The 23,011-nt window shown below is 54.6% G+C and overlaps 1 protein-coding gene across 1 annotated transcript; it reads left to right on the top strand.

The window, feature by feature from the left end:
• The first annotated feature begins 9,393 nt into the window (after positions 1-9,393).
• SERPINH1 (serpin family H member 1) lies at positions 9,394-18,258 on the top strand. The gene is given in 5 exon segments (NM_001165888.1): positions 9,394-9,510; positions 13,217-13,881; positions 14,503-14,601; positions 14,707-14,939; positions 17,263-18,258. Coding segments are annotated over 4 exon segments (1,257 nt in total). The 5' UTR covers positions 9,394-9,510; positions 13,217-13,259; the 3' UTR covers positions 17,566-18,258.
• The last annotated feature ends 4,753 nt before the right edge of the window (positions 18,259-23,011 follow it).

The raw sequence follows: 23,011 nt of genomic DNA, 5'->3' as shown, positions 1-23,011 counted from the left end.
CCCTTTCCTCTGTGCCTGGTTCGGGGGCTCAGATTGCTCAGCTGTGCCCCTGGTGACCCCCTTCTCGCTCCAGCCCCCAATCTCTGAGTTCTTTTCCGCAATTCTCTGTGCCAGCTAAAGAGACGGGGCAACAGGCTCCGGAGGGCTGAGGGATTTGCCCGAAGTCATGCACAGAGTCAGCGGCTGAGCACAGACGGCCCCCGGGGCCTGATGCCCAGCGCGGCGGTGCCCAGCCGCTCCGCCCTCCCCTCCCCTCCCCTCCCCTCCCCCGCTTCCCGTCCCGCCGCAGGAATGCAGCGGGGGGGGGGGGGGGGGCAGCTGAGCGTGCGCACCCCGGCGCCCCTCCCCCACCTCGCGCGCACACACCCACACCCACACGCACACGCACACGCACACGCACGGCGCTGAGGGCTCTAGGTGCTTCCATGAAAGGCGTGCTTCCCTCTGAGTCGGAGCAGACCCAGCCCGGGCAGCCTCGGGCCGCCTGGCCGGCTGCGGTCCCCGAGCCCCGCCCCCCCGCCCCCCCCCCCGCGGGACCCTCTGGGCCGCGGCCCGCACAGCTGCATCCTCGGCCGGGCCGGGCGGGCGGCGACCATAGGCCCACGTTGCGCCCGCGCGGCCCCTCTGCGCCGGCTCCCCGCCCGCCAGCCAATGGGGCCCGGCCGAGTGTACAGATCCCGGCCCGGACCCTCCCCTCAGGGATGGGGCGACCGAGGCCCCGTCCTCCACCGCGTCCTCCACCGCGTCGCCTGGCGTCTTCCCTCCAGCCCCGGCCTCATCCGGCCCCGCCGGCTCCACCCTGATTCTCCCCATCTGTCCGCCTGGAGTGGGCCTGTCCCTCCCGGGCTCAGTTCTTCTCATGCTCTGTATCTGCTGTCCCCACAGCCTCCATCCCACGGTGTCCCCCACTCCCCTGTGGTGTGACTCCCAAATCGTCCCCTGCAGCCTGGCCTGTCTTGAGCGCCAGACTCATGGATGCTACAGCCTCCCAAATGCCTCCGAGCTGCAGACAACAGTGCCCACCTTTCCTCCCACTGCCCATCTCAGGAAGGCCACTGTGTGCCCCCCTTCACCCAGGCTGGACACCCCAGAGTCCTCCTTCCTCCTGCTCCTGGCCCCTCCATGCTCGTCTACCACCAGGACCCCTCTAGTCCTACGGTTCCTGCCCAGGTCCAGGCATGATCATCTCGCTCTGGATTGTTGGGACATTCTCCCCTCTGGCCTCTATCACTCTCCACTCAGCAGGCAGAGAACTCCTTTAAAAATACCTCTCTCTTGCTCTCTCAAATAAATAAGTAAATAAAATCTTAAAAGGGGAAGGGGGTGCCTGGGTGGCTCAGTGGGTTAAGCATCTGACTTTTGGTTTCTGCTCAGGTCATGATCTCAGTGTCCTGGGATAGGGCTCAAGCTCAGCATGGAGTCTGTTTGTTCCTCTGCTCCTTCCCACTCCCGCTCTCTAAAATAAATTAATATAATCTTTAGAATCACCAATGTGACCCTGTCTGTTCCCTGCTAAATTGTCCTCAGGAGGAAGCGCCCAAGTTCCCTAGTCTTCAAGCTTTTAGGAGACCCCTGGTTGGCCATCTTCCTCAACTTTACCCACATATAGTCCTGCCCCCTCACAGAATGACCTTTGTTGGGACCTTCCCTGTCCGCTCTGGCAGCTTTCCATGAAATACTGTCAGGATCTAGCTCATTTTAGCCTGAGGTCTAAAGCCAGCAGGCTTGCAGTGGTAGAAAATACCAGGCCTGGCCAGAAGACCTCCAGCCCCAGCCTCCCAGCCTTCCCAGAGTTGCAGTGAGGGGCTCTGAGCCCCAGGCCCCACTGGCCTGAACTTCCCCACCCCCTACTCAGAGGTGGCCTTCAGGCTTAGCTTGACCTCACACTGGGTCTTGTCTTGTCTTTTCTTTTCTTTCTCTTTTCTTTTCTTTTTTTCTTTCTTTCTTCTTTCTTTCTTTCTTTCTTTCTCTTTCTTTCTTTCTTTCTTTCTTTCTTTCTTTCTTTCTTTCTTTCTTTCTTTCTTCTTTCTTCTTTCAGACTATTTATTCATGAGAGACACAGAGAGAGAGGCAGAGACAGAGGCAAAGGGAGAAGCAAACTCCCACTGGGAGCCTGATGTGGGACTGGATCCCAGGACTCTGGGATCACACCCTGAGCCGAAGGCAAATGGTCAATCGCTGAGCCACCTAGGCATCCCTGGATGTTTCTTTCCTATTCACTTTATTGATTTTTAAAAACTGACTATAGAAGTAATATATGCTATTGAAAAATTTCAGAGAAGTAGAGAGAAGATAATAGAAATAATGTATATTTCCATCTCCAAAGATAAACAGTATTACCATTTAAGAGTATTTCCTTCTGGTCTTTTTCTATGAATAATATACACATTTCTCTATATTTTTTATTAATACACATTCATTGAAAAAAGATAAAGCAACTTTAGGGGCACCTGGCTGGCTCAATCAGGAGAGCAAGCATGCAATTCTTGATCTCGGGGTTCTAAGTTCAAGCCCCATGTTTGGGCATAGACATTACTTTAAAAAATAAAACATTTAAAAAATTTAAAAAAGCAAATAAAACAACTTCAACACCAGAAATGTTTTAAAAATTAAGTGGAAATCATCTAATACCAAGAGTGGACTTCTTGGTGAGATGTCCACTTGTTTCCACACATCTGGTGCCTCTGCACAGAGAGTTCTCATAAACATGCTGTTTTATAAGCTGCTCTATTTTTTGTCCACCAAATCCATTGAGCTGTCCTTCTCTGCTTGAGGATTAAAACCTCCCCCTTTATGATGGATTGAGGATTAAAACCTCCCCCTTTATGATGGTTGCCAAGAGTCCATCCCATACCGACCTTGTCTCTGATTTTCGGCCCTTACAAATGAGGCTGTAATAAGCATCCTTGTTCATGTACCTAGGCTCATATTTTCAAAAATATTTTCCTTAGGCTAAATTCCAAAAAAATGATTTTTTTTCCAAAAAGAACACAAATAATTTAAAAAATTTTAAATGCATAAATAGATAATACATTCATATTCAGTTGGCCTTTGAACAACACAAGGTTTAGGGTTGCTGACCCCCTACACAGTAAAAAAAAATCCACATATAACTTTTGACTCCCTCAGAACTTAACTACTAATAGCCTACTATTGATCAGAAGCCTTACTGATACCATAGAATCAGTTAACACATATTTTGTATTTTATATGTATTATGTACTGTATTCTTACAATAAAGTAAGCTAGAGGAAAGAAAATGTTTTTAAGAAAATCATAAGGAAGAAAAATACATTTATATATTATACAGGATTTATCTAAAAATCCTGCATATAAGCAGACCCACAGTTGAAACCCAAACTGTTCTGGGTCAGCTGTAGTCTAAAAATAAGTCTCACCCCTCTCTTTCTCCCTCCCTTCCAGTCCTTTCCCAGCAGGGAGGAAGGTTACAAGCTTCTCACCCACCTGCAGGGATGCTCTGTGCGGATCTGAATAGAAGCAGTTACCCTACACATTCTCCTTCACTTCACCCTTCCATATCAGTATCAGGACATAAAGAACTTCCTACTTTTTCTTTTTTTCCCAGCTTCTCGGTTCCCATCTCCTATCAATAGAGGAGTTGTTTTCAGTTTTTGCTATTACAAATAGTGTTGCAGGGAATTATTCAGTAACTCATCTTTAAAGCTCCCAGTGCAAACTGCCTTCTGGAAAGGGGTGCCAATTTCTTCTCCTACCAGAACCCTTCTTCCTGTTTAAAATGAAATCCCTCAGATCCTTCTAGATCCTGCTCATTTCCCTATGTGACAGATGAGGAAACTGAGGCAGAGGGAGGTGCAGTGACTTTCCAAGGTCACCCAATGAGTAGGGGCACCCAGACTTCCCGACTCCCAGGCTGGGTTCTTTCCCCTTCTCCAGGCTGCCATCCTCTGCCTGTGCCTCCCCAGGGAAGTCACATGACACTCACAGCCCTTTGGGATCCTCATGTGTATATGCAAAGCCAGGTGTGAGTGGAACCGACAGGACAGCTCAGAGGACAGAGCAGGAGTGGCCAGGTAGGACTGGACCAGGTGATGAAGAAGCAAGCGGAGCATAACCTCATTTGGAGTTCTCAAAGTGCTCTCCAATTCCTTGTTTCATCTGTGCTTCTTGTTATCTTTGAGATTATAATTCCTAGTTTACAGAGGAGTGCCCTAGATCATGGGCACAAGGCTAAAATATAGCAGACCTCCAAGCCAGGGCTTCTTGTACTTGAAACACCGGGGAAGGCTGCACTGGGCGAAGCAGATTAGGGCTGGGGGTGGTGGGATGGTCAGGAGTCAGGGGTCCCTTCTCTGAGTGTCAGAGATGGTAAGACAGGGAGGGAAGCCCTGTGGCTGAGCTGGGCATCACTATTATTAGAGCTGTGAGCGTCACCTAGGGGAGAGGAAAAGAGCTGGGCGCTGGGCAAGGGGATGGGAGAGGCAGCAGGGGAACGGCCAGACGGTGTTTAACAAGCATCTACCATCCTACCAGCCCTCTTGGCCTGGTCTTGCAGGCAGCTGGAGCTTCCATGGGGCTGCCTGGAAGCCCTGGGAGGAGGAGGCTGGGAGGAGGAGGAAGCTACCAATCCACCCAAAATACAATGTGCTCCCCTACTCCCTAAAGCTGAGCTTTCTTTTCTTTTTTTAAAAGATTTTATTTATTCATTCATGAAAGACACACAGAGAGAGGCAGAGACACAGGCAGAAGGAGAAGCAGGCTCCATGCAGGGAGCCTGACACGGGACTTGATCCCAGGACCCCAGAATCATTCCCTGGGCAGAAGGCAGATGCTCAACCGCTGAGCCACCCAGGCGGCCCAAAGCTAGCTTTCTTAAGAGCATCCTCCCTTGCTCTCACCCTAAGAAGGCAGGACACTTCTGCCCAGGGGCACCAAGGACCTTCATCTGCAAACTGGCAAGCCAGACGTAAGGTGATGAGGGCAGCAGAAGCACTTGGACTTTCTCCTAGGACCACTGGGAGCCACAGAAGAGCTAGGACGATGAAGGGGGCTGTGGGCTGGGCTCAGCTGTCCTGACCCTGTGTTCTGCACCGGGCTCATTCCATTTTCCAATTGGACTTACATCCTAGCCTCGTAGGGTTTGGGGCACCTACACATGGTAGATGCTCAAGAAAGGTCTGCAGGGTTGTTTTTGTTTTGTTTTGGTGAGATTTTTATTTATTTGAGAGAAAATGAGCAAGAGAGAGAAGGAGAGGTGGGGTTGGGGAGGAGAGGGAAAAGCAGGCTCCTGCGCTGAGCAGGGATCCTGATGAGGGGCTCCATCGCCAGGACCCTATCATGCCTGAACTGAGGGCTGAGGGCTGAGGGCCAGCAGAAGGCGGATGCTTAACCACTTAACAGACTGAGCCACCCAGGCGCCCCAGGCCTGCAGGACGTGAGGTGAAGGCAGGGAGTGGGGCACAAGGAGGAGTCACACCTTCTCATTTTACAAATGGAAACTGAGAGAGGGAAGTGACTTCCCCAGTGCTTCACAGCTAATAAGGGGTGAAGAGAGGAGAGTGGAATCCCATAGACTTCCTGGCTATGCCCCTTTCCCTGTCCCCTGTCCCCTTGAGTCTGTGCCTGTACACGGGTTCCTATGAGGCAAGTGTGCTGCATGCGGCGCATTTGTGTTGCTAGAGAACACGCAGACGCGTGTGTGCGTGGATTGCACGGGCTGCAGCGGATGCATCCGCAGTGTCATGTGGCAGTGGGCGTGTGTCTCCTGGTGTTGTGTCAGGCGTGCGAGTGAAGGCACTGGATTTCCCTTGTGACCTCCCTCATCGCCCGGACTGCGGAGGGGTGGCCGTGGGGGTGGGGCGGCCGGCTCCGGGAGGAGGAGGGGAGAGATCATGCGCCCGCCCACCCCCAGCCCCACTTGGGCCTCCCATCCTCCGACGTGGCAGCTTGCAGGGCTGCCCTTTCAGTCAGAAGGCCCCACTCCACAGAGAAATCAGAGAGTGCAGAAATTGCGTTTCCCTGACTCATGCTTTGGGCTGTGAGCATATTCTTGGCTTCTGGACAGCATCTCAAAGAACTGCCTGTGGTAGCCCTGGCTCCCCGGGGAAGAGGGGCCAGCAGGGACTGGTTATCGGCACCTCTCTTGGCCTGTTTTATCCCGTGTGAAAAGGAGAAGAGGGTTCCGCTTCCTTCCAATTAGCATCCTATAATTAAGAGTGAGATACTGTTTAGGTGCCCAGCAAGGCCAGCCATTGTAAAGTGACCCGTAAATGCCATTTCTCTGTCCTCTTTCCCTGCCTTTCCTTGGACAAACCGACCTAGTTCAAAGCCCAGCACCGAAAGCAGCTCACTGTAGGCCCTTAAATACTCCACTGAGCCTCCCTGAGCTTCAGTTTCCTCAGGGTTAAAATGATGACATTCTAGGGTGCCTGGGTGGCTTCGTGGGTTAAGTGTCCAACTCTTGATCTCAGCTCAGGTCTTGGTCTCAGGATCTTGAGTTCAAACCCTGTGTTGGGCTCCATGCTGGGTGTGGAGCCCACTTAAAATAAAATGGTAACATTCTTACTTACTCTGAAAATATTCAATATGAGCATGCTGAGCACTTAAGTCACAGGTTAGTTTTTGTCCAAGGATCCTATAGGGCAAGGATTGCAAGAATCCAGCCACTGGTGCCAGGGCAAGCTCCCGAAACTGGGTCTGCCTATCTGGCTGGGTCTATGAGAAGATGGTTTGGGGCAAAGGTGGCTCCAGCTCTACTTCAGACTTGTTGTGGGACTTTGGGCAACGTTACACACCTCTCTGGACTGGGATGAGGGTGGAGGGTGGGCACAGCTCCTGCAGGGAGCCAAGGCGCTGGAGGATTCCAGCCCCGAAATGCTGTACAGTCTCTCTGCAATTTTGTCTTTCCTCCCTCTTTGAAAAGAGTGCTTTTTCCAGAATGTGCAGCCTGGGAGGGTGGGGGAAGGGCCACAGGCCGGCCTGGGCTGGGCTCAGAGCTAAGAATAATGTGGCAAAGGCTCTTGACATTTTTTTGCTGATCTCGGAAATTTAAAGGAGCCGTTGTCTCTCGTCAGGGAGGCGGAGCCCCACAGCCTCAGGCAGCCACTTCCCACCACTCACTCGCTGACCACTTACCAAGTTCCTCTTCTGGGCATGCGCTGTGCTGGGTACCAGAGAGTACTAGTGAGAAGGCCTGGGTCTCCAGTGACACTCAGTGACAATATAGGATGATGACAAGACATAATGTTACAGGGGAGGCTTCCAAAGCAGTTTGAACTACAGTAGCCATCTGGAGAGGCTGGCAGAGGGTCTTCAGACCTCGCCTTCACCTTAGGCCTCAGTTTCTCTCTCTGCAAATGAAGGGCATCAATTCTTTCTACTCTGACCTTCTAGGATTCCAGGTTTATCTGGCAGCAGGAGCCGTGGTTTACCCTTCTCACTCAGCGCAGGCAGGGAGAGTCAGCACTCAGCCTACCCCTAAAGTGTTTGTGAGGCCTCAGAGAGCTAAGAGATGAACAGCTTGGAAGAAAGGAAATCTCTGTGGGATTTTGACATCTGGACTGACTGGAAACCAAGACCTTTCTTTTATTCCACAAATTTTGATGGATTAGTTCAGGGGATGATTACCATGTGAGGACCGAGCTGGGAGTGGGGATGGGGAGTGGGTGGAGTGTGGCCTGTGACCCAGGTGGTTTCCTTGCATAGCAAGGACTTCTCTTTAACAGCAATACACAGTTGAGGCAGGAGGAAGCACATGAAAACCAGGACAGCCACTCCAAAGAGATGGACACCACTCTGAGGAGGATTTCGTTAATGATCAGACCTGTCCTAAGAGAGAATCCTGGGCTGCCTCTGTGGGATTTGAACCCACAGCATCTAAGAGATGCTGTGCACTTGCCGTTGGGATACTGCAGAGAGGGGCCTGTACACAGAAAGCCGTGCCCTCTGAGATGCCTGCTTCTTTTCTTCTACGAGTCTCTGATTCTGAGATTTAACACCCTGAGATTCTCTAGATGGATTCAAAGATGCCATAGGGATTCAAGTAAGAAATCACCTTCTCTGATGGTTGCTTTCAGATTCAAGTCCTCTCAGACTCTTCGACCCTGATTCAAAGAGCCTGAAGCTCTTGGAATCTAAGATTTCCCACAGTCCTTGTAATCAAACTCTGAAGCAGACAAACCCAGACTTCAGGGTTAGTCACCACCAGAAAGGGCCCTCCCCCAACCCCTGCTTCAAGGGACCCAGATGATTCATCCACTGGGTTCTGGGATGCATTTGCTTCCCAAGATTCAAGGATGCATCCCGAAGAAGGAAGCCACTCAGCACAGCCTATTAGTGATCCACTGAAGGAGTGAATAAAGTGTCTCTCTACCCTGTCCCTTCCTCTTCATACTGTGCCCATCTGTTATCCATCATTTCACTATTAGAAGACTTGTGGGAGGTGGGGGAAGGTTCTAAATAATCTGCCTTTTTGAGTTCCCTACTAACACGCACATTTCCTCCTTATACGGTATATCCTGAGGGCAAGGACTTTGTCCTGTTCTCAGCCCTGTCTTTAGCACTTAGAAGAGACCTGAATGTCCAGTTTAGCTCAGAGCTCAAGGGACTATCAGTCATGGGTGGGTGGGTGAGAGGGGTTGATAGTGAGCCCTGGAACCCTGGGAGGGGGCCCAGACAGGGAGGGGGCGGGGATAACCAAAGAGAGGGAGAGGGACCCATGGAAAAGAAGCAAGGAATGACAGCACCACATTCACACCCAAAGAAGGAACCGTGGCCCAGCAAAGGAAAAGTGACTTGCTTAGGATCATACAGCGTATTGCTTAGTGGACCCCCAGGGCTCTCCTTCCCGTGCACCCTTCCAGACGCAGCCGGACCACGGGGATCCCAGGACTCTCCAGAGTTAGGGGCTGGTATCGGGCTCGGTAGGATCCCTTCTCCCCTTAGGGCAGTCACTGAGGTCGAGGTGCGGATGGAGAAGCAGGCCGCCTCTCTATTTCTCACCCCCTCCCCAAGACACAGGAGACGGGCCCTGATTGAGGAGGGGGCGTGCCGGGGAACCAGTTAAGTTTCCGCCCTAACACCGGAGAGTGGATCTCCTCGGGGCAGAGCCCCCGCGGGGGCAGTGCTGCTGGCAGGCTGTGCCGTCCGGGGCCCGCAGGCTTGGGGGGGGCGCTCCTCTCCGGGGCCGCTTCCAGCGCCGCCGCCCCCCGCCCCCATCTCCAGGCCCTCGAAGGTCGGGAGCCCCGCAGTGCCAGCCGAGCCGAAGGGCCCGCGCCCCGCCCGGTGTGGGGGGCAGTAGGACCCAGGGGCCGGGTGAGGGCCCGCAGAGGGAGGGGCGGGAGCCGGGGCGGTCTGGGGGAGGTCTTTGGCTTTTTTTGGCGGAGCTGGGGCGCCCTCCGGAAGCTTTTCCAACTTTCCAGAAGTTTCTCGGGACGGGCGGGAGGAGGGGACCGCCATATATAGAGCCGGGGAGCCGCGAGCGGCGGAGAGGGGATCCGTCCGCGGTTCGCGAGGGGCTCTCGTCCGGCCCAGGTGAGGGCGGGGCGGGCCGCGGGCGGAGGGCGGAGGGCGCTCGGGGCGCCCGGGAGCGGAGCGGGGTCGGCGATGCCCGAGGGGCAGGCCGGGGCGGGCGGCCGGGGTCGGGCCCTGGAGGCCCCGCAGCAGCCGGGGCCGGGCGGTGACGGCCGGGAGGAGCCCGCGGGCTGGGAGCCCCGGGGAGGAGGTGGGCGGGGGCGGGGGCCGGGGCGGGGGCCGGGGCCGGCGGGGCTTGGGGGGAGGGCGCCCGAGCCTCCCGAGGCGGCTGGAGGGAAGGAGGTGGAGTGGCCGTGGCTTTCCCGGGGCGGGGGCGCCGCAGTTGGGACCGACCCCGGCCGTGGCCCCTCCGGCAGCGGCCTGCACGTGCCGAGGCTGGCGGCCGGGAGGAGCGCGGCCCGCGCCGTGTCCCCCGCTCCCTTCGGAAAGGCGGTGAGCGCCTCGCAGGGTCCGGCCCCCGCCGGGAGGGGAGGCGGCGCCGAGGAGGCCGCGAGTCATCCGCTCCCTACGGCCCCGGCCGCCCGCGGCCCCGAGGCGACGACTCCGCAGCCGGGCTTCCCTGCCCCCAGCGGGGACACTCCTGGGGCGGCCGCAGTGGAGGAGGAAGGAAAGCACTTCCAGCGGGGCGGCTCCTCCTCTTCCCGGTTTCCGGCAGGACCCTCCGGGCTGGAGGGCCCGGATGGAGGCTGGAGGAAAGCTAGAGGCCTTGGTTCCCTGGAAGTCTCTGGCTGGTACCACACCCTCCTGTCCTCAGATGGTTCGTCGGCCCATCCCCCCCTTCCTGAGCCCTCCGGATCCACTCCTTTTGTCTCTAGTCACCAGGATTCCCAGAAGGTGGTTTTTCTGTTTTTTTCTTAAACTCACTGTGTGATGGGCTACCACATCCAGGCTTCCTCAGGGGCTCTGTGGGTGCTCCTGGGAGGAAGGAGCCCTGCACTAGGATGCTTGACCCCTGCTGATTCTGTGGGATGTGGCACTGGCTCCCTGCCCCTCTCTGGCCTCAGTTGCTCTGACCCCACCATGAGATGAACAACTTCCAAGGCCTCTGTGGATCTGGGACTGATTATGCCTTACTTTGTGCCAGGGACAGTGTAGCTGGGGTCCCATTTGGGGATTGGGGCTTCCAGGCCCCACCTCACCAGCACCCCAGCTCTGCCCAATCCCACCCTCCTCATTCTTCTGTTTTCTTTCAGAATGAAAAAGGCAGGCATTGACCTCCCTCTGAGGCAGTTTCAAGGTACTTTAGACACCCTCAAGTGTTTGAGATCCTCTCCGGTGGCCCTCCTAGATTTGCTTCCCTTCCCTCTTACTTCCAGAAACCCAGAATCCAGTCTAAACTCAGTCTGGCTCGCTGTGGACACAGCCCTCAGTTCCCTGCGCATATATTTATTGTGTCCTTTGTGGGACTGTAAATTATCAAACCGTGGCCTCAGGGCTGGGATTTCTCTGTGGCAATGTGGGCTGGGCTGGGCTGGGCTGTGGGAGGCTGGCTTGCTTGCCGTGACTTGTCTTCCTCTGTGACTGCTGCTGGGTTAGCAGGGCAGCCCTTCTCCACAGCCACACAGCTGCCTGCACCTCCTTGCAGAGACACATGTGCAGACTCAAAGCCAAGGCCAGGGAGGCTCTAGGGCACCCTCTGGGACCTGAACCCAGGCCTTCTGCTTCCCAGGCTGGAAGCCCCCCTCTGCCGGGCGGATGGAGATAATTCAGTTTCCAGCCTGCCACGTCACCTAGAGCTGGAGTGGGAGCAGGAGCAGGAGCGCAGCTGTGTGGCTGCCTGAGGAATCCCAAACTAGTCATTTGGAGCTTGCTTGGAATGCCCCTCCCAGTCCTTTGAGGTTCTGGTTGGCTGTGGGTGGGGGCTGTCAAGATGGTGTCTGCCACGTGGCAGGGCCGTGAGCTGGGCTCCTTGACTGTCTCCTAATGGGATGCAAGTGGCCTCTGCCCGGGGTCTGTTCTCTGACATCAGCCGTATGAACTAGAGGTGGCCTTTGAATAGAGTAGCCGTATGCTTGTTATCTTGGCATAACAATTAGCAGTGCCCCTGTTTCATGTCCTCAGGTGTCCTTGGTTGTACAATAATTCTATGGTCATTCTGCCTTTGAGACTCCGGGCCTGGTGGGGAAGGAGCTAGGGCTGGGAGGAAGGCAGCCCGGGCCCTGGGATAGATCACCTCCCTGGTCTCTACTCTAGGTAGGGTACAGGTCTCTCTTGTGCCCTGCGTCCTCCCCTCACCCCTTTCCCCATGCATCCTTTGCTTCTCCTTTACACTGCACCTTCAAAGAGATGGCACCCCAGGCAGGGGGCCCTGCCCAGCTTCACAGGATGTCTGTAGCAGTGGAGTCTTCCCAGAAACCCAGTGCTCCTGCAGGCAGGCCCAAAGTCCTGAGGGTCCTGCACCAGGATTCTGAATTTTCAGTCTGTCTTGAGGACCATGAGATGGGATCCGCCAGAGCAGTAGGATCCCAGCCTCCACCAGAGTTCCTTCCATCCCTTCCCTTTGCCCTGTCACCTCCTCTTCCATTCTGCCTGAAAGTAGGGAGGAAGCACCCCATGCAGAGACACTGTCCTGACTGTCCTGACTGGCAGTGAGGGGAGTGAGTGGAGGGAGGCTTGTTTTAGGGGCCACTGCTACCCTGGTTTGGGAAGGGTCTTGAGGGCAACCCTGAAGCCATAGAGCAGAGAGCCTGGGTGGCAGCGACTGTCAGATGGGAGGGCAGAATGGACCCTGAGATGGACCCAGCTTCCTGTGAACATCCGGCCAGCCTCTGGTGAAGGGGAGAGGGTGTCATTGCTCCTTTGAGCTGCCACTTACCCTCCTGCAGTATCCTTCCTCTCAGGAAACCTACCCCCTGCTCAGCTTTTGTCCTGGGGATTTCCCCTTCACTCCAGGGACCAGGGACTGCTGGGCAGGCATGTCCCTGCTAGGACACAGGCCTTGGGCTTGGAGACCTAGGCCGAGACAGCTGGGAAAATGGGGACCGGCCCTGAGAGAGGAGTGGACACACACTCAAGGTCACCTGTGGGGCAGCAGAGTAGAGCATCTGGGCTCCCCCACTTAATGAGTGAGCTAACCAGTGACTCATTAACATTCCAGGCCAGAAGGAAAGGCGTGGGGGGAGGAGCAGGCCTTCAGCCTGTCCCAACAGGACATCCTTTGCCTAGACACCTGTGCTTCATGCAGACCCTCAGTCCCTCTGCCACTTTTTTCCCACTGGAAACCACCCCGGGGGCGGGGCGGGGGGGGAGGTATGAGATCAGAGCTAATCTTTATACAAACCAAGGACTCTTATGTCTGGCCAGGTGGCCCTGGTTTCTGTTCATTCAGGAACACCTGAGGCCTATTGTGTGCTTAGCCCTGGAGATACAGAGGGAAACCAGGCTGGCTAGATTTCCTGTCCTCTTGGAGGTCATGGACTAGTTAGGGATGGAGAGAAACGCATAATGAATGCATAAGACTAAATGTCTATTCAGTTTAAGAAATCAGTAGAGTGGAGGTGGTGACTTTCTAGAAATCCTGCTTTGGATAACGGGGTCAGGGTAGGCCTCAGAGAGAGTGAGCAGAGTGAGTCCTCTGACCTGGGCAACCTTGAGTTAGGGCCAGAACTCTCTGGCTCCGATCTGCAGGGGACTTGGTGGCTGCTAGAAGGCTAGGGATGGTCATCGGGGAGGAACACCCAGGGCTTCAGGGCCACCCTCTCTGCAGCCCTCACAGGTCCTCCGTGGTGCCTCCAATCCGTCTCCCAGCCATGCGCTTCCTCCTGCTTCTCAACACCTGCTGCCTCCTGGCCGTGGCCCTGGCGGCCGAGGTGAAGAAGCCCGCGGCTGCAGCGGCCCCCGGCTCTGCCGAGAAGCTGAGCCCCAAAGCGGCCACGCTGGCCGAGCGCAGCGCCGGCTTGGCCTTCAGCCTGTACCAGGCCATGGCCAAGGACCAGGCGGTGGAGAACATCCTGCTGTCACCCGTGGTAGTGGCCTCGTCCCTGGGGCTCGTGTCGCTGGGGGGCAAGGCCACCACGGCATCCCAGGCCAAGGCGGTGCTGAGCGCGGAGCAGCTGCGCGACGAGGAGGTGCACGCGGGCCTGGGCGAGCTGCTGCGATCGCTCAGCAACAGCACCGCGCGCAACGTGACGTGGAAGCTGGGCAGCCGCCTGTACGGGCCCAGCTCCGTCAGCTTCGCCGAGGACTTCGTGCGCAGCAGCAAGCAGCACTACAACTGCGAGCACTCCAAGATCAACTTCCGCGACAAGCGCAGCGCCCTGCAGTCCATCAATGAGTGGGCGGCGCAGACCACCGACGGCAAGCTGCCCGAGGTCACCAAGGACGTGGAGCGCACGGATGGCGCGCTGCTGGTCAATGCCATGTTCTTCAAACGTGAGTCCGGAGGCGAGGGGTGGCAGGGCACAGAGCCCTCAGCAGCCGGGGTGGGGGATGCAGCTCAGTGGGCGTTGCCCGAATGCCTGATGGGTGCCAGGGCAGAGGGCAGCCGTGGTGGTGGCTGAGCTGAGGGTCCTCCTTTTTTGTTGTTGTTGTTTTAAGATTTTATTTATTTACTAGAGAGAACGAGTGGTGGGGTGGGGCAGAGGGAGAGAAGCAACCTCCCTGCTGAGCGGAAAGTCTGATGTGGGGCTCCATCCCAGGACCTGGAGATTATGACTTGAGCTGAAGGCAGCCACTTAACTGCCTGAGCCACCCAGGTGCCCCCAAAGGGTCCTCCTTCTGAAGGCATTCCTCTGTTGTGTGGAACCAGCCAGGCCCTGAGCATAGAGAGCCGCAGCTTCAGGCAGCATGTCCGGGGGTGAGCACCCCTGCCCCCCAAAGCGGGGGAGTATGTACTCTGTGGGCTGGATGCTCAGAGGGGTGGTGGGCTGCAGCTGAGTCCCAAAGACTGGAACAAAGGCTTGTGGCAGAGAGAAATCCAGGGGGGGTACAGTTGGAGGTCTGTGTCCCAAGTGTCCCCCCTGTTTCTGACCTGGTGTTCTGCTTCCACTACAGCACACTGGGACGAGAAGTTCCACCACAAGATGGTGGATAACCGAGGCTTCATGGTAACCCGTTCCTATACCGTGGGTGTCACGATGATGCACCGCACAGGTGGGCACCCTGGGAGCTGTGGGCCGAGGTGGGGGTATGCGGGTGCTTGCAGCCTGGCCTGCCCCTAGAGCAGCATGCCCAGTGCCCTCTCTGCTGCCCTCCTAGGCCTCTACAACTACTACGATGATGAGAAAGAGAAGCTGCAGATTGTGGAGATGCCCCTGGCCCACAAGCTCTCCAGCCTCATCATCCTCATGCCGCACCACGTGGAGCCCCTTGAGCGCCTTGAGAAGCTGCTGACCAAGGAGCAGCTGAAGATCTGGATGGGGAAGATGCAGAAAAAGGCTGTTGCCATCTCCCTGCCCAAGGGTGTGGTGGAGGTGACCCACGACCTACAGGTGAGGGGTGGCCCACCTTGGAGTCTGCAGGGCCTAGAGGAGATGGATGTTTGGGGCACCCATTCGTCAGCTCAGCAGGTCTGCCCTGGGCCTCTGTGGGTGTCCAGGCAGTACTGGGCACTGCTGGGGGAGGAGGGATGGGACCTGCCCTTTGGGAACATGAGGATGACCTCAGTAGCTAAATACACCTGGATGCCTGCCATATGCCAGACCCTCTTCTGAGCACTTCATATATATTCAACTTTTAATCCTCAAATTAGCTTCGTTAGGTAGGACCATCAAGCTTCTTAGAGATGAGGAAACTGAGTCTTAGGAAGGCTGAAGAGCTTATCCAGAGTCACACACAGATGGTAGCTCTGGTGTCTGGCACCAGGCCACGTCCTGAATCTGTGCCATGTTGCCTCTGAGAATCTGAGGTGGCCCCAGTGACACACTGGTCGAGCTGGACGGTTGTCCCCCACACGTCAGGAAGACTAACAGTGGCTGTCAGCAATGGGGCACTAGGGATGGCTGGAGACTGACTCCATGCACTCAACAGTGTTTTCCCCTCCTGACCATCCTGGGGCCGGGGGGTGGCCTGTGACTTGGAGAGAAGTTATGACTTGCCAAGGTACCCTTGGTTAGTAAGCAGTGGAGCTGTAGTGAGTCCTCAGGGTGAAAACTCAGGGTGGCCTTTTTGTCAGCCAGGAGAGACTTTTACCTGCTCAAAAGAGGAGGCTTTTATCTCATTCCTGCTTTCGGTGCCAGAAATGGTTCCTTGGCAAGCCTCTCCCTCACAGAATTAAGACCCGCTGCTGACACTGTGGACAGAAAGCTTGAGATGAAATGGGGCATAGGCTGCACACCACAGGCTAATGGCACTTGCGCAGTCTGTACTGTGGATCGTGCTGAGCTTTCCAGACAGGGGCCATGGCCATGTCCTTCCTGGGCTCGCCCCAGGCCCTCCCCAGCTCCTCCTGCTGTGATGAGACTCCATTGCCCGCCCCCCCCCTTTTTTTTTCCTTGCATCTTCCTGTAATCCTGGATGGACACACCAGTCACAGGGATACATTTAAGTTGAGAGACGTGAAGTGTGTGACTTGTAGAGGGTCATTGGAACTGGAATAGCCAGCTGGGCCTGGAACACAGGTCTCCGGACCCCCTGACCCTCAGGCCCACAGGTCAAGTGTGTGTTTGGCCCTGCCAGGGAGGTGGGCTGTTCTGCAGAAGCCAGACTGCAGCTGCTGGTGACTCAGGCTGCAGTCCTGCACTGCTGTGTTTTCCTCACCGAGAGTCAGGGAGGAGGTGGGACCTGGGCCCTGCCCTGGGAGAGCTCTGAGCCAGGGGCAAGAGACAGACAGGCCTAGACATTGAAACAGAGAGAGGCTGGGGTGCTGAGCCCCAGGGAGGCAAGGCTTCCTGGAAGGTGGGGTGGTGAAAGCATCCTATAGGGATGCAGGTAGGCCATCGACACACCGTTGCACTTGCCAGTTGTTCAATAGACTCTTGGATAGAGAGCCAGGGGGCATGCTAAGGGGTGAGGCCATGGTGCAAGCACAGTTCACGTGTGAAAGAGCTGGCTCCTGGGGGCTCTGCAGGGCCATGAAAAATGTGTGTTGCGGGGAATGCGTGTTTGCGGGGGTAGGTTTTAATTTTTCACTATGGAAATACATAAAAGTATATTTAAAATAGGTCAGCATAGTGAGCCCTCCCCCATGTATCCATCCCCAGCTGCAACCATCAGTAACTCATGACCAATAAGGCTTCATCTATACACACCCGTTGCTCCCCCATCAGATTATTTTGAAGCAAATCCCAGGCATCTGCCACTCTGAACAGGTTTAAGCCCCAGGGTTATATAGTCATAGCTATCCTTAGATTAGTCTTTCTTAAATTTGAGTGTGCCAAGAATTACCCAGAGATTTTGTTAAGGAAGGTTCTTGGGGCCACCCTCCGAAATTGTGATTTAGTGGCTCTGGGAGGTGTGGGTCAAGAAATGTGTTTCCTGGAAGCTCCCAGGTGGTGCCCCTACTAGCTGCCCACGATCCATACTCTGAGAAGGACTGATCAGGATTACTCGGCAGGACCAGAGATGAATGCTGCCTTTCCTGCAAGCCTCAGTTTTCTCATTTGTGAAGTGGCTTTTAGAAGCTCTTGCAGTGTTGTCATGAGACCTACGAAGCAGTGGTTCGAAGTGCCCACATCATGTCTAGCACACAGAAGGTGACTGGGAGGGGGACAGACAGAGTAGGAGATGATGGGTGGTGTGGGTAGAGGGTGAGGGTCTAGAAGCCTTGCCCATCGTGGCCTCACCTGGCACCTCTCCCACCTCCCGGTCCTGCAGAAACACCTGGCTGGGCTGGGTCTGACGGAGGCCATTGACAAGAACAAGGCAGACCTGTCACGCATGTCAGGCAAGAAGGACCTGTACCTGGCCAGTGTGTTCCACGCCACCGCCTTCGAGTGGGACACGGAGGGCAACCCCTTCGACCAGGATATCTACGGGCGCGAGGAGCTGCGCAGCCCCAAGCTCTTCTATGCTGACCACCCCTTCATCTTCCTGGTTCGAGACACCCAGAGTGGCTCCCTGCTATTCATTGGGCGCCTGGTCCGGCCCAAGGGTGACAAGATGCGAGATGAGCTGTAGGGCCCCAGGGTCACGGGATGGCAGGAAGCAGCCGAAGGCTCCTGAGACACATGGGTGCTATGGGGGGGGCGGGGGGGGGGGGGGAGCTGAGGTACTGGCCTTGGATGTTCCATGGGGTGGGGTGGGGAAACAGAGCAGGCTTCCTGTGTGTCTGAGCAGACCTTCCCAGCCAGAATTCACTCTGCTTGGACATGGGCTCCCAGATACCACGATGCTGAGCCCAGACACCCCGCATTCTGTGGGACCTGCTAAATAGTCCTGTCCTGCCCTCAGAGTCCTGGGATTAAGCCTGCCTCAGTGTTCATATTTATAGCCAAATGCTTTCTCACCTGTGAGATGGAATCAAACTAGGGGGGGTTCAGCCCAGCCCTGTGGAATGGGGGCCCTCTCTCCCTGACTCTACCATCACCTCAGCCCTCTCTCCAGCTCTATTCCAATCCTCTCCCAACTCCCCTCAACTATAAAATGAGGTGCTGCAGCCCCTGGGACAGGCACCCCCATGATGGCCCTGGCCCCAGTGAGAGGGATCAGGAAATAGCTTGTGGGCAGACTCTGGTCAGGCATCATGGGGCTGAACTTTTGTTTTTCCTTTTGTAGATTTTCAAAGGTGGGGAGGGCAGGGGAAAAATGAGCCTTTGTTGCTGTCAAACCAAGAACTTATTTGTACAATTTTTTTTTCAATAAAACTTTTCCAGTGAAGTTTTGTTGGAGCATGGAGGGTGATTGGCTCAGAGATTCCCATGTCATTCTTCCCAGGGGACAAGGGCTCCTTCTGTTGAGCTGGGGCCCATGTCAGGCCCTGAAATGCTGGCAAATAACTGCACGCCCAGTTATCCCAGCCAACTTGAATTGTTTTGGCCCTGGCTGCTCTGGAAAGACAGTGGCTGCAGGGCTGGAATGACCATGCTGGACCTGGAGCCCAGGGCATTCCAGACTTGAGCTTTGGCCGTCTAGTCTTCAGCCTCCTAGCTTTTTGCTTGAAGCTGACCTCGTCCATACCCAGGGCCAGGTGTGCCTGACTGGGCAGGGCTTTGGCAGGGAGGAGCTTATGGGATCCTGGTTCTATTGGGGCTAGTAGCAGGAGAGGAGGAGGGACCTGACAGTCCTCATACTGGTTCCCTCTCATGGTCCTTGGGGCTCCTGATACCATAGCTAGGGAGGGTGAGGGTGAGTGGTATGCACAGGACAGAGACCTGTGGCAGAGGAGCAGAGGAGACTGGATTAAGCCCCATCTGCTGCTCGTTGGCTACGTGGTCTTGGGCAGGTCCCTCTCTCTGGCTTCTAACAACTTTGCTCTGGGATTGTTGGTCCAGGGAAGGAGCCCCTACCTGGCTGGGCAACACAGAGAGGTAGCTGTGAAGGGCCAGCTGACTCACTCCTATTAGTACCACAACAGAATTTTAACACAGCTGTCAGAACTCCAGGTCTGTCCCGAGCTGTGGGCCCAATAAATTAGCTCTGCTCTCAAGGGGCTTATTTGGAGGTGGAGACTTACAGTGACAAGTGTGCTCATCATCCACTGTTCTGGTCCCCTGGGTCATTCTGTTCCAGACTTATCACACTTATTCTCCTGCCTCAGGGCCTTCGCACTTGCTCTTTCTGTTTGGCAAGCGGTTCTTTGTCAAGGGTGCCTTTTCTGTCATCCAGAACTCAGCCCGGATGTCATTTGCTCAACAAGGCCTTCCCTGATAACCCAATAGAAGCAGCTCCTCCACTGCTGCAATTTCTGTACTGTTTTCTTATTATTCTGACTCCTTGATGCTGTGAAATTTTCCACGTTTGGACTCATCACTGTCTCCCCTATTAGAATGGAAGCCTCACAAGAGTAGGGACCACGTCTTGTTCACCACTGTGTGTCCTGCACCTGGACTCGGTATCATACACACATAAGAAACTAAAAACATATTCGCTGGGTAAGTGAAGCAGCTTAGAAGGGTACGGAGGCTGTGGGAGTACAGAGGAGGGAACCATGACTGCCTTGGGGAGATAAGGAAGGCTCCCAGGAGGAGGTGAGATGGGTTGCCTTGAAGAGTGAGTTGGTATTTTCTTTTTTTTTTTTTTAAATCAGAATAATGATTTAAATATCAGCTGGTACTACCTTTGCATTTTGCTTCTAACACCATGTTTGTGCCAAACACCGTGTCAGTCACTTGATATATATAATTTTATTCCAGTCTTTTAGCAGCTTGCCTAGGTAGGGATTATCCCTGTGTTAGTGGTGGGATGCCCGAGGCCCCAGAGCGCAGCCAGGGTGCTAAGCGGGTATTGCTTCTAGGAAGGGCAGGAGAGGAACTGGCCGGATTCTAATAAGGTGTGTAGCCTACTTAGAGTCTACCTATGTGTGCTGTCCCGCTGTCCCACTTATTCCCCACAGTAACCCAATTAGGTGGGAAGTCATCCTGATCACACAAGCATGGCTCCGAGGCAGAGGAACACTAGACAAGCACCCGGGACTCCGGGGCCAGGAGTTCAGCCTGTGACAGCTCCCTCAGCAGGAGGGAGTGCCCTGCCAGTTGGGAGCTCAGAGCAAAATACACCAGGCCTGGGTGTGGGGGCCACCCAGATGACACAGAAGGGCCCTGAGGTCATCTGGGCACATGCAGGGGTGGTGGTGAGAGGTCTGTGCTCCCACTTCACAGTGAAGGGTGGAGTTGCTGGTATAGGAGGTGGCAGGGCAGGTGGCAGAGGCAGATGGGTCAAGGTTGGACCGGAGCTGGACACCAGGCCAAGTGCCTCCAGTGGCCCATCCAGATCCCGTGTGGAGCTTCCCAATGGGGCTGTTGGAAGGAGGTCCTGTTATTCCCACCATGCTGCTCGTTAAAGTTGCAGAGATAGGACTGCTGAATCGTGAGGGTCCTGGATGTGGCTCAAATATGGGGACATGGGGTTTAACTTTCTACTGAGGGTTGATCATGTGCCTGGCCCTTGCTGTGTATGATCTCATTTAATCTGCAGAGCTTCCCTAAGGGGTAGCTACTACTGTCCCATGTTACAGATGAGAAAGAGGCTCAGAGAAGTGAAGTAGCCGGCCCAAGGCCACCCAGCAGGTCAATGGCAGGACCTGGCCTATATGGAAACCCAAGTCTCCTGGCTGTGGAGGAGAGAAGTCGTGGACAGGGATGAGTGCCACATTCCACAGTCACCGATGGGATTCTATGTAACCTTAACCCCAGTCCCTGCAGCATGGAGCTCATTATCCTGCACCTATGGGAGAGGAAACGGAGCCCAGCTGAGACCTCCTTGAGAGCAGGCCCTGGTCTGCCCATGTCCTGCTGCAGCCTATACCTAGCACAATACCTGGTACAGAGGAGGTGCCTAATAGATGCTCACTCCAAGGAAGTGGTCCAGTGGGTGCTCCAGTGCTTAGCTGCAGAGGCACTGGAGCCTGACAGCCCTGGCCTATGGTCCAGAATTCTCAGGATTCTGAGAGGATGAGGCAGGAGCTAAGGCCCTGGGGCCTGGGCTCTGCAACTTGCATCGTCACCTCCACACTCTGTCGGTCACAGTCGTGAGGGACACCCAGATCCTAGGGGTGAGGAATAGACTCTACTTCTCAATGGCAGGAGCAGCAAAATAGCATGGACATGTTTTCAATTTACCAGTCAGGGGCAGGCAGTTCTCAGGTCCCACTCCCATTGTCTCCAGTCCCAGAACTGGAGTTTAATGGGTGCCTGCCAGAGGGGACTAGTTCCAGAGTCAAATCTGGAAGGAGGAAGCATACACATCAAAAGAACCACAAGACTTTGCTAATTTACATCAGCACAAAATCTGGAAAACATAGGTAGGAACATTTTCTATGGGTGCTAGTCTATGGAGGGAGAAACGATTTCATTGGCTTGAATTTGTTTATAATACAGGATACATTTACCTGAGATCTAGATTCAGCGTGCTCATCAGTGTGAGCAGCAAAGGGTGCTTTTCATTGTTGGCTTAGCAGTTGATTGAACTCTAGATTCAATCAGGAGCTGTGCTTTATTGCTGTTGAAATCCCAGGAATTTCTTGCTTTAAAATAGAGGAAGAGGGGCACCTGGGTGGCTCAGTGGTTGAGCATCTGCCATTAGCTCAGGTCGTGATCCCGGGGTCTTGGGACTGAGTCCCGTATCAGGCTCCCCATTGGGAACCAGCTTCTCCCTCTGCCTGTGTCTCTGCCTCTCTGTGTCTCTCATGAATAAATAAATAAATAATCTTAAAAAAAATAAAATAGAGGAAGGAGCCCAAAGCCTAAGAGAGGGAGGAATGTTAAGGTGGGTTTACCCTGTGTGATCCGCTCCCATACCCCCTAGCCAAGTTCCACACTCCTGGCTTTCTCTTACAGAGCCTGTAGCAAACTCCCTTTACCAAGACATAGGGACCTCCATTAGTGAGGGCAGTGTCTTTGAAACGTGATGCACTACTTGCTCCCTGCAGGCTAGGGATGCTGGCGGAAGATGCTGCCATAGAAATGGGCTCCATAATTTCAGTGGAAATGCTGGGGTCCCGGGGGAGTGGAGCACATAGAGCAGCACTTGGCCTTCTGGAATATCAGACATCAGGCGGTACTCAGAATGGTCTAACTTACAGATATCTTCAGCAGAGGCTAATTGCTCAAAGGTCAGATAGAACCAAAGGAACCAAACAGGCAGCCTCTAAGTCCTCCTTCATCTGTATAACAGAAGCAACAGAACAATAAACAGACCCTTCCAGGTTGGGCTGTAGAAGCCCAGCTTGAGCCACTATGAAAGAGAGCCTCAGTTCTCTCCCCCAAAGCCCCTTGAATGGAAGAGGGGCCGGTACACTTCAGAGCAAACCCTTCAATGGCACCCAGACACGTACTGTAAATCTTTCCTGGGCCCTTTGCCCAAGAACTGTGCTCTGTCAAGGGAAAATACACAGATTTTTCAGGGATTAGCAGACCTTGAGTCTATTTAATGCTCATTTCTGAAGACACAGAGAACCACTGTGTAGGGGCTCAAATGGGTCAGGTGGTAATTGGAGTTCAGACCCAAGTCCAGGCATGCTGCACCCAGTGAGACTCTGGACTTGTCCTGAAATAATTTTCTTAGTTTCAGGATGTAAAATTGAAATTTACAGGTGGAATTCACACATGACTCTCCAGGCCTATGGAATAAGGGGCATTATAGTAGAAAGGGGCAAGTAGAAGCCCCTGGAACTTCCCCTTCTTACCAATCAATACACTGAAATAATGATTCAACTCCAGGAAAATCATAGAAACTCATGCCATCATCAAAGTCTTGAAAGTGGCAGGGGTGGTGTCTGTCATGTGCTCCTTAACTCACTGGTTTGGCCTCTGCAGAAGGCACAGGTTTCAGAATGACAGGGAGCTATCGCAGGCTTACTCAGATGATGATTCCAGTTGCAGTTGCTATTCTAGGGGTAGGTTTTGTTTTTTAAAAGATTTTTTTTATTTATTTGAGAGAGAGCACAAGCAGGGGGAGCAGCAGAGGG

Source organism: Canis lupus, chromosome 21 (genome assembly GCF_011100685.1).
Source record: "Canis lupus familiaris isolate Mischka breed German Shepherd chromosome 21, alternate assembly UU_Cfam_GSD_1.0, whole genome shotgun sequence".
NCBI classification, from domain to species: Eukaryota; Metazoa; Chordata; class Mammalia; order Carnivora; family Canidae; genus Canis; species Canis lupus.
The sequence above is the reverse complement of the archived record's forward strand: the minus strand, read 5'-3'. Positions and strand labels throughout refer to the sequence as shown.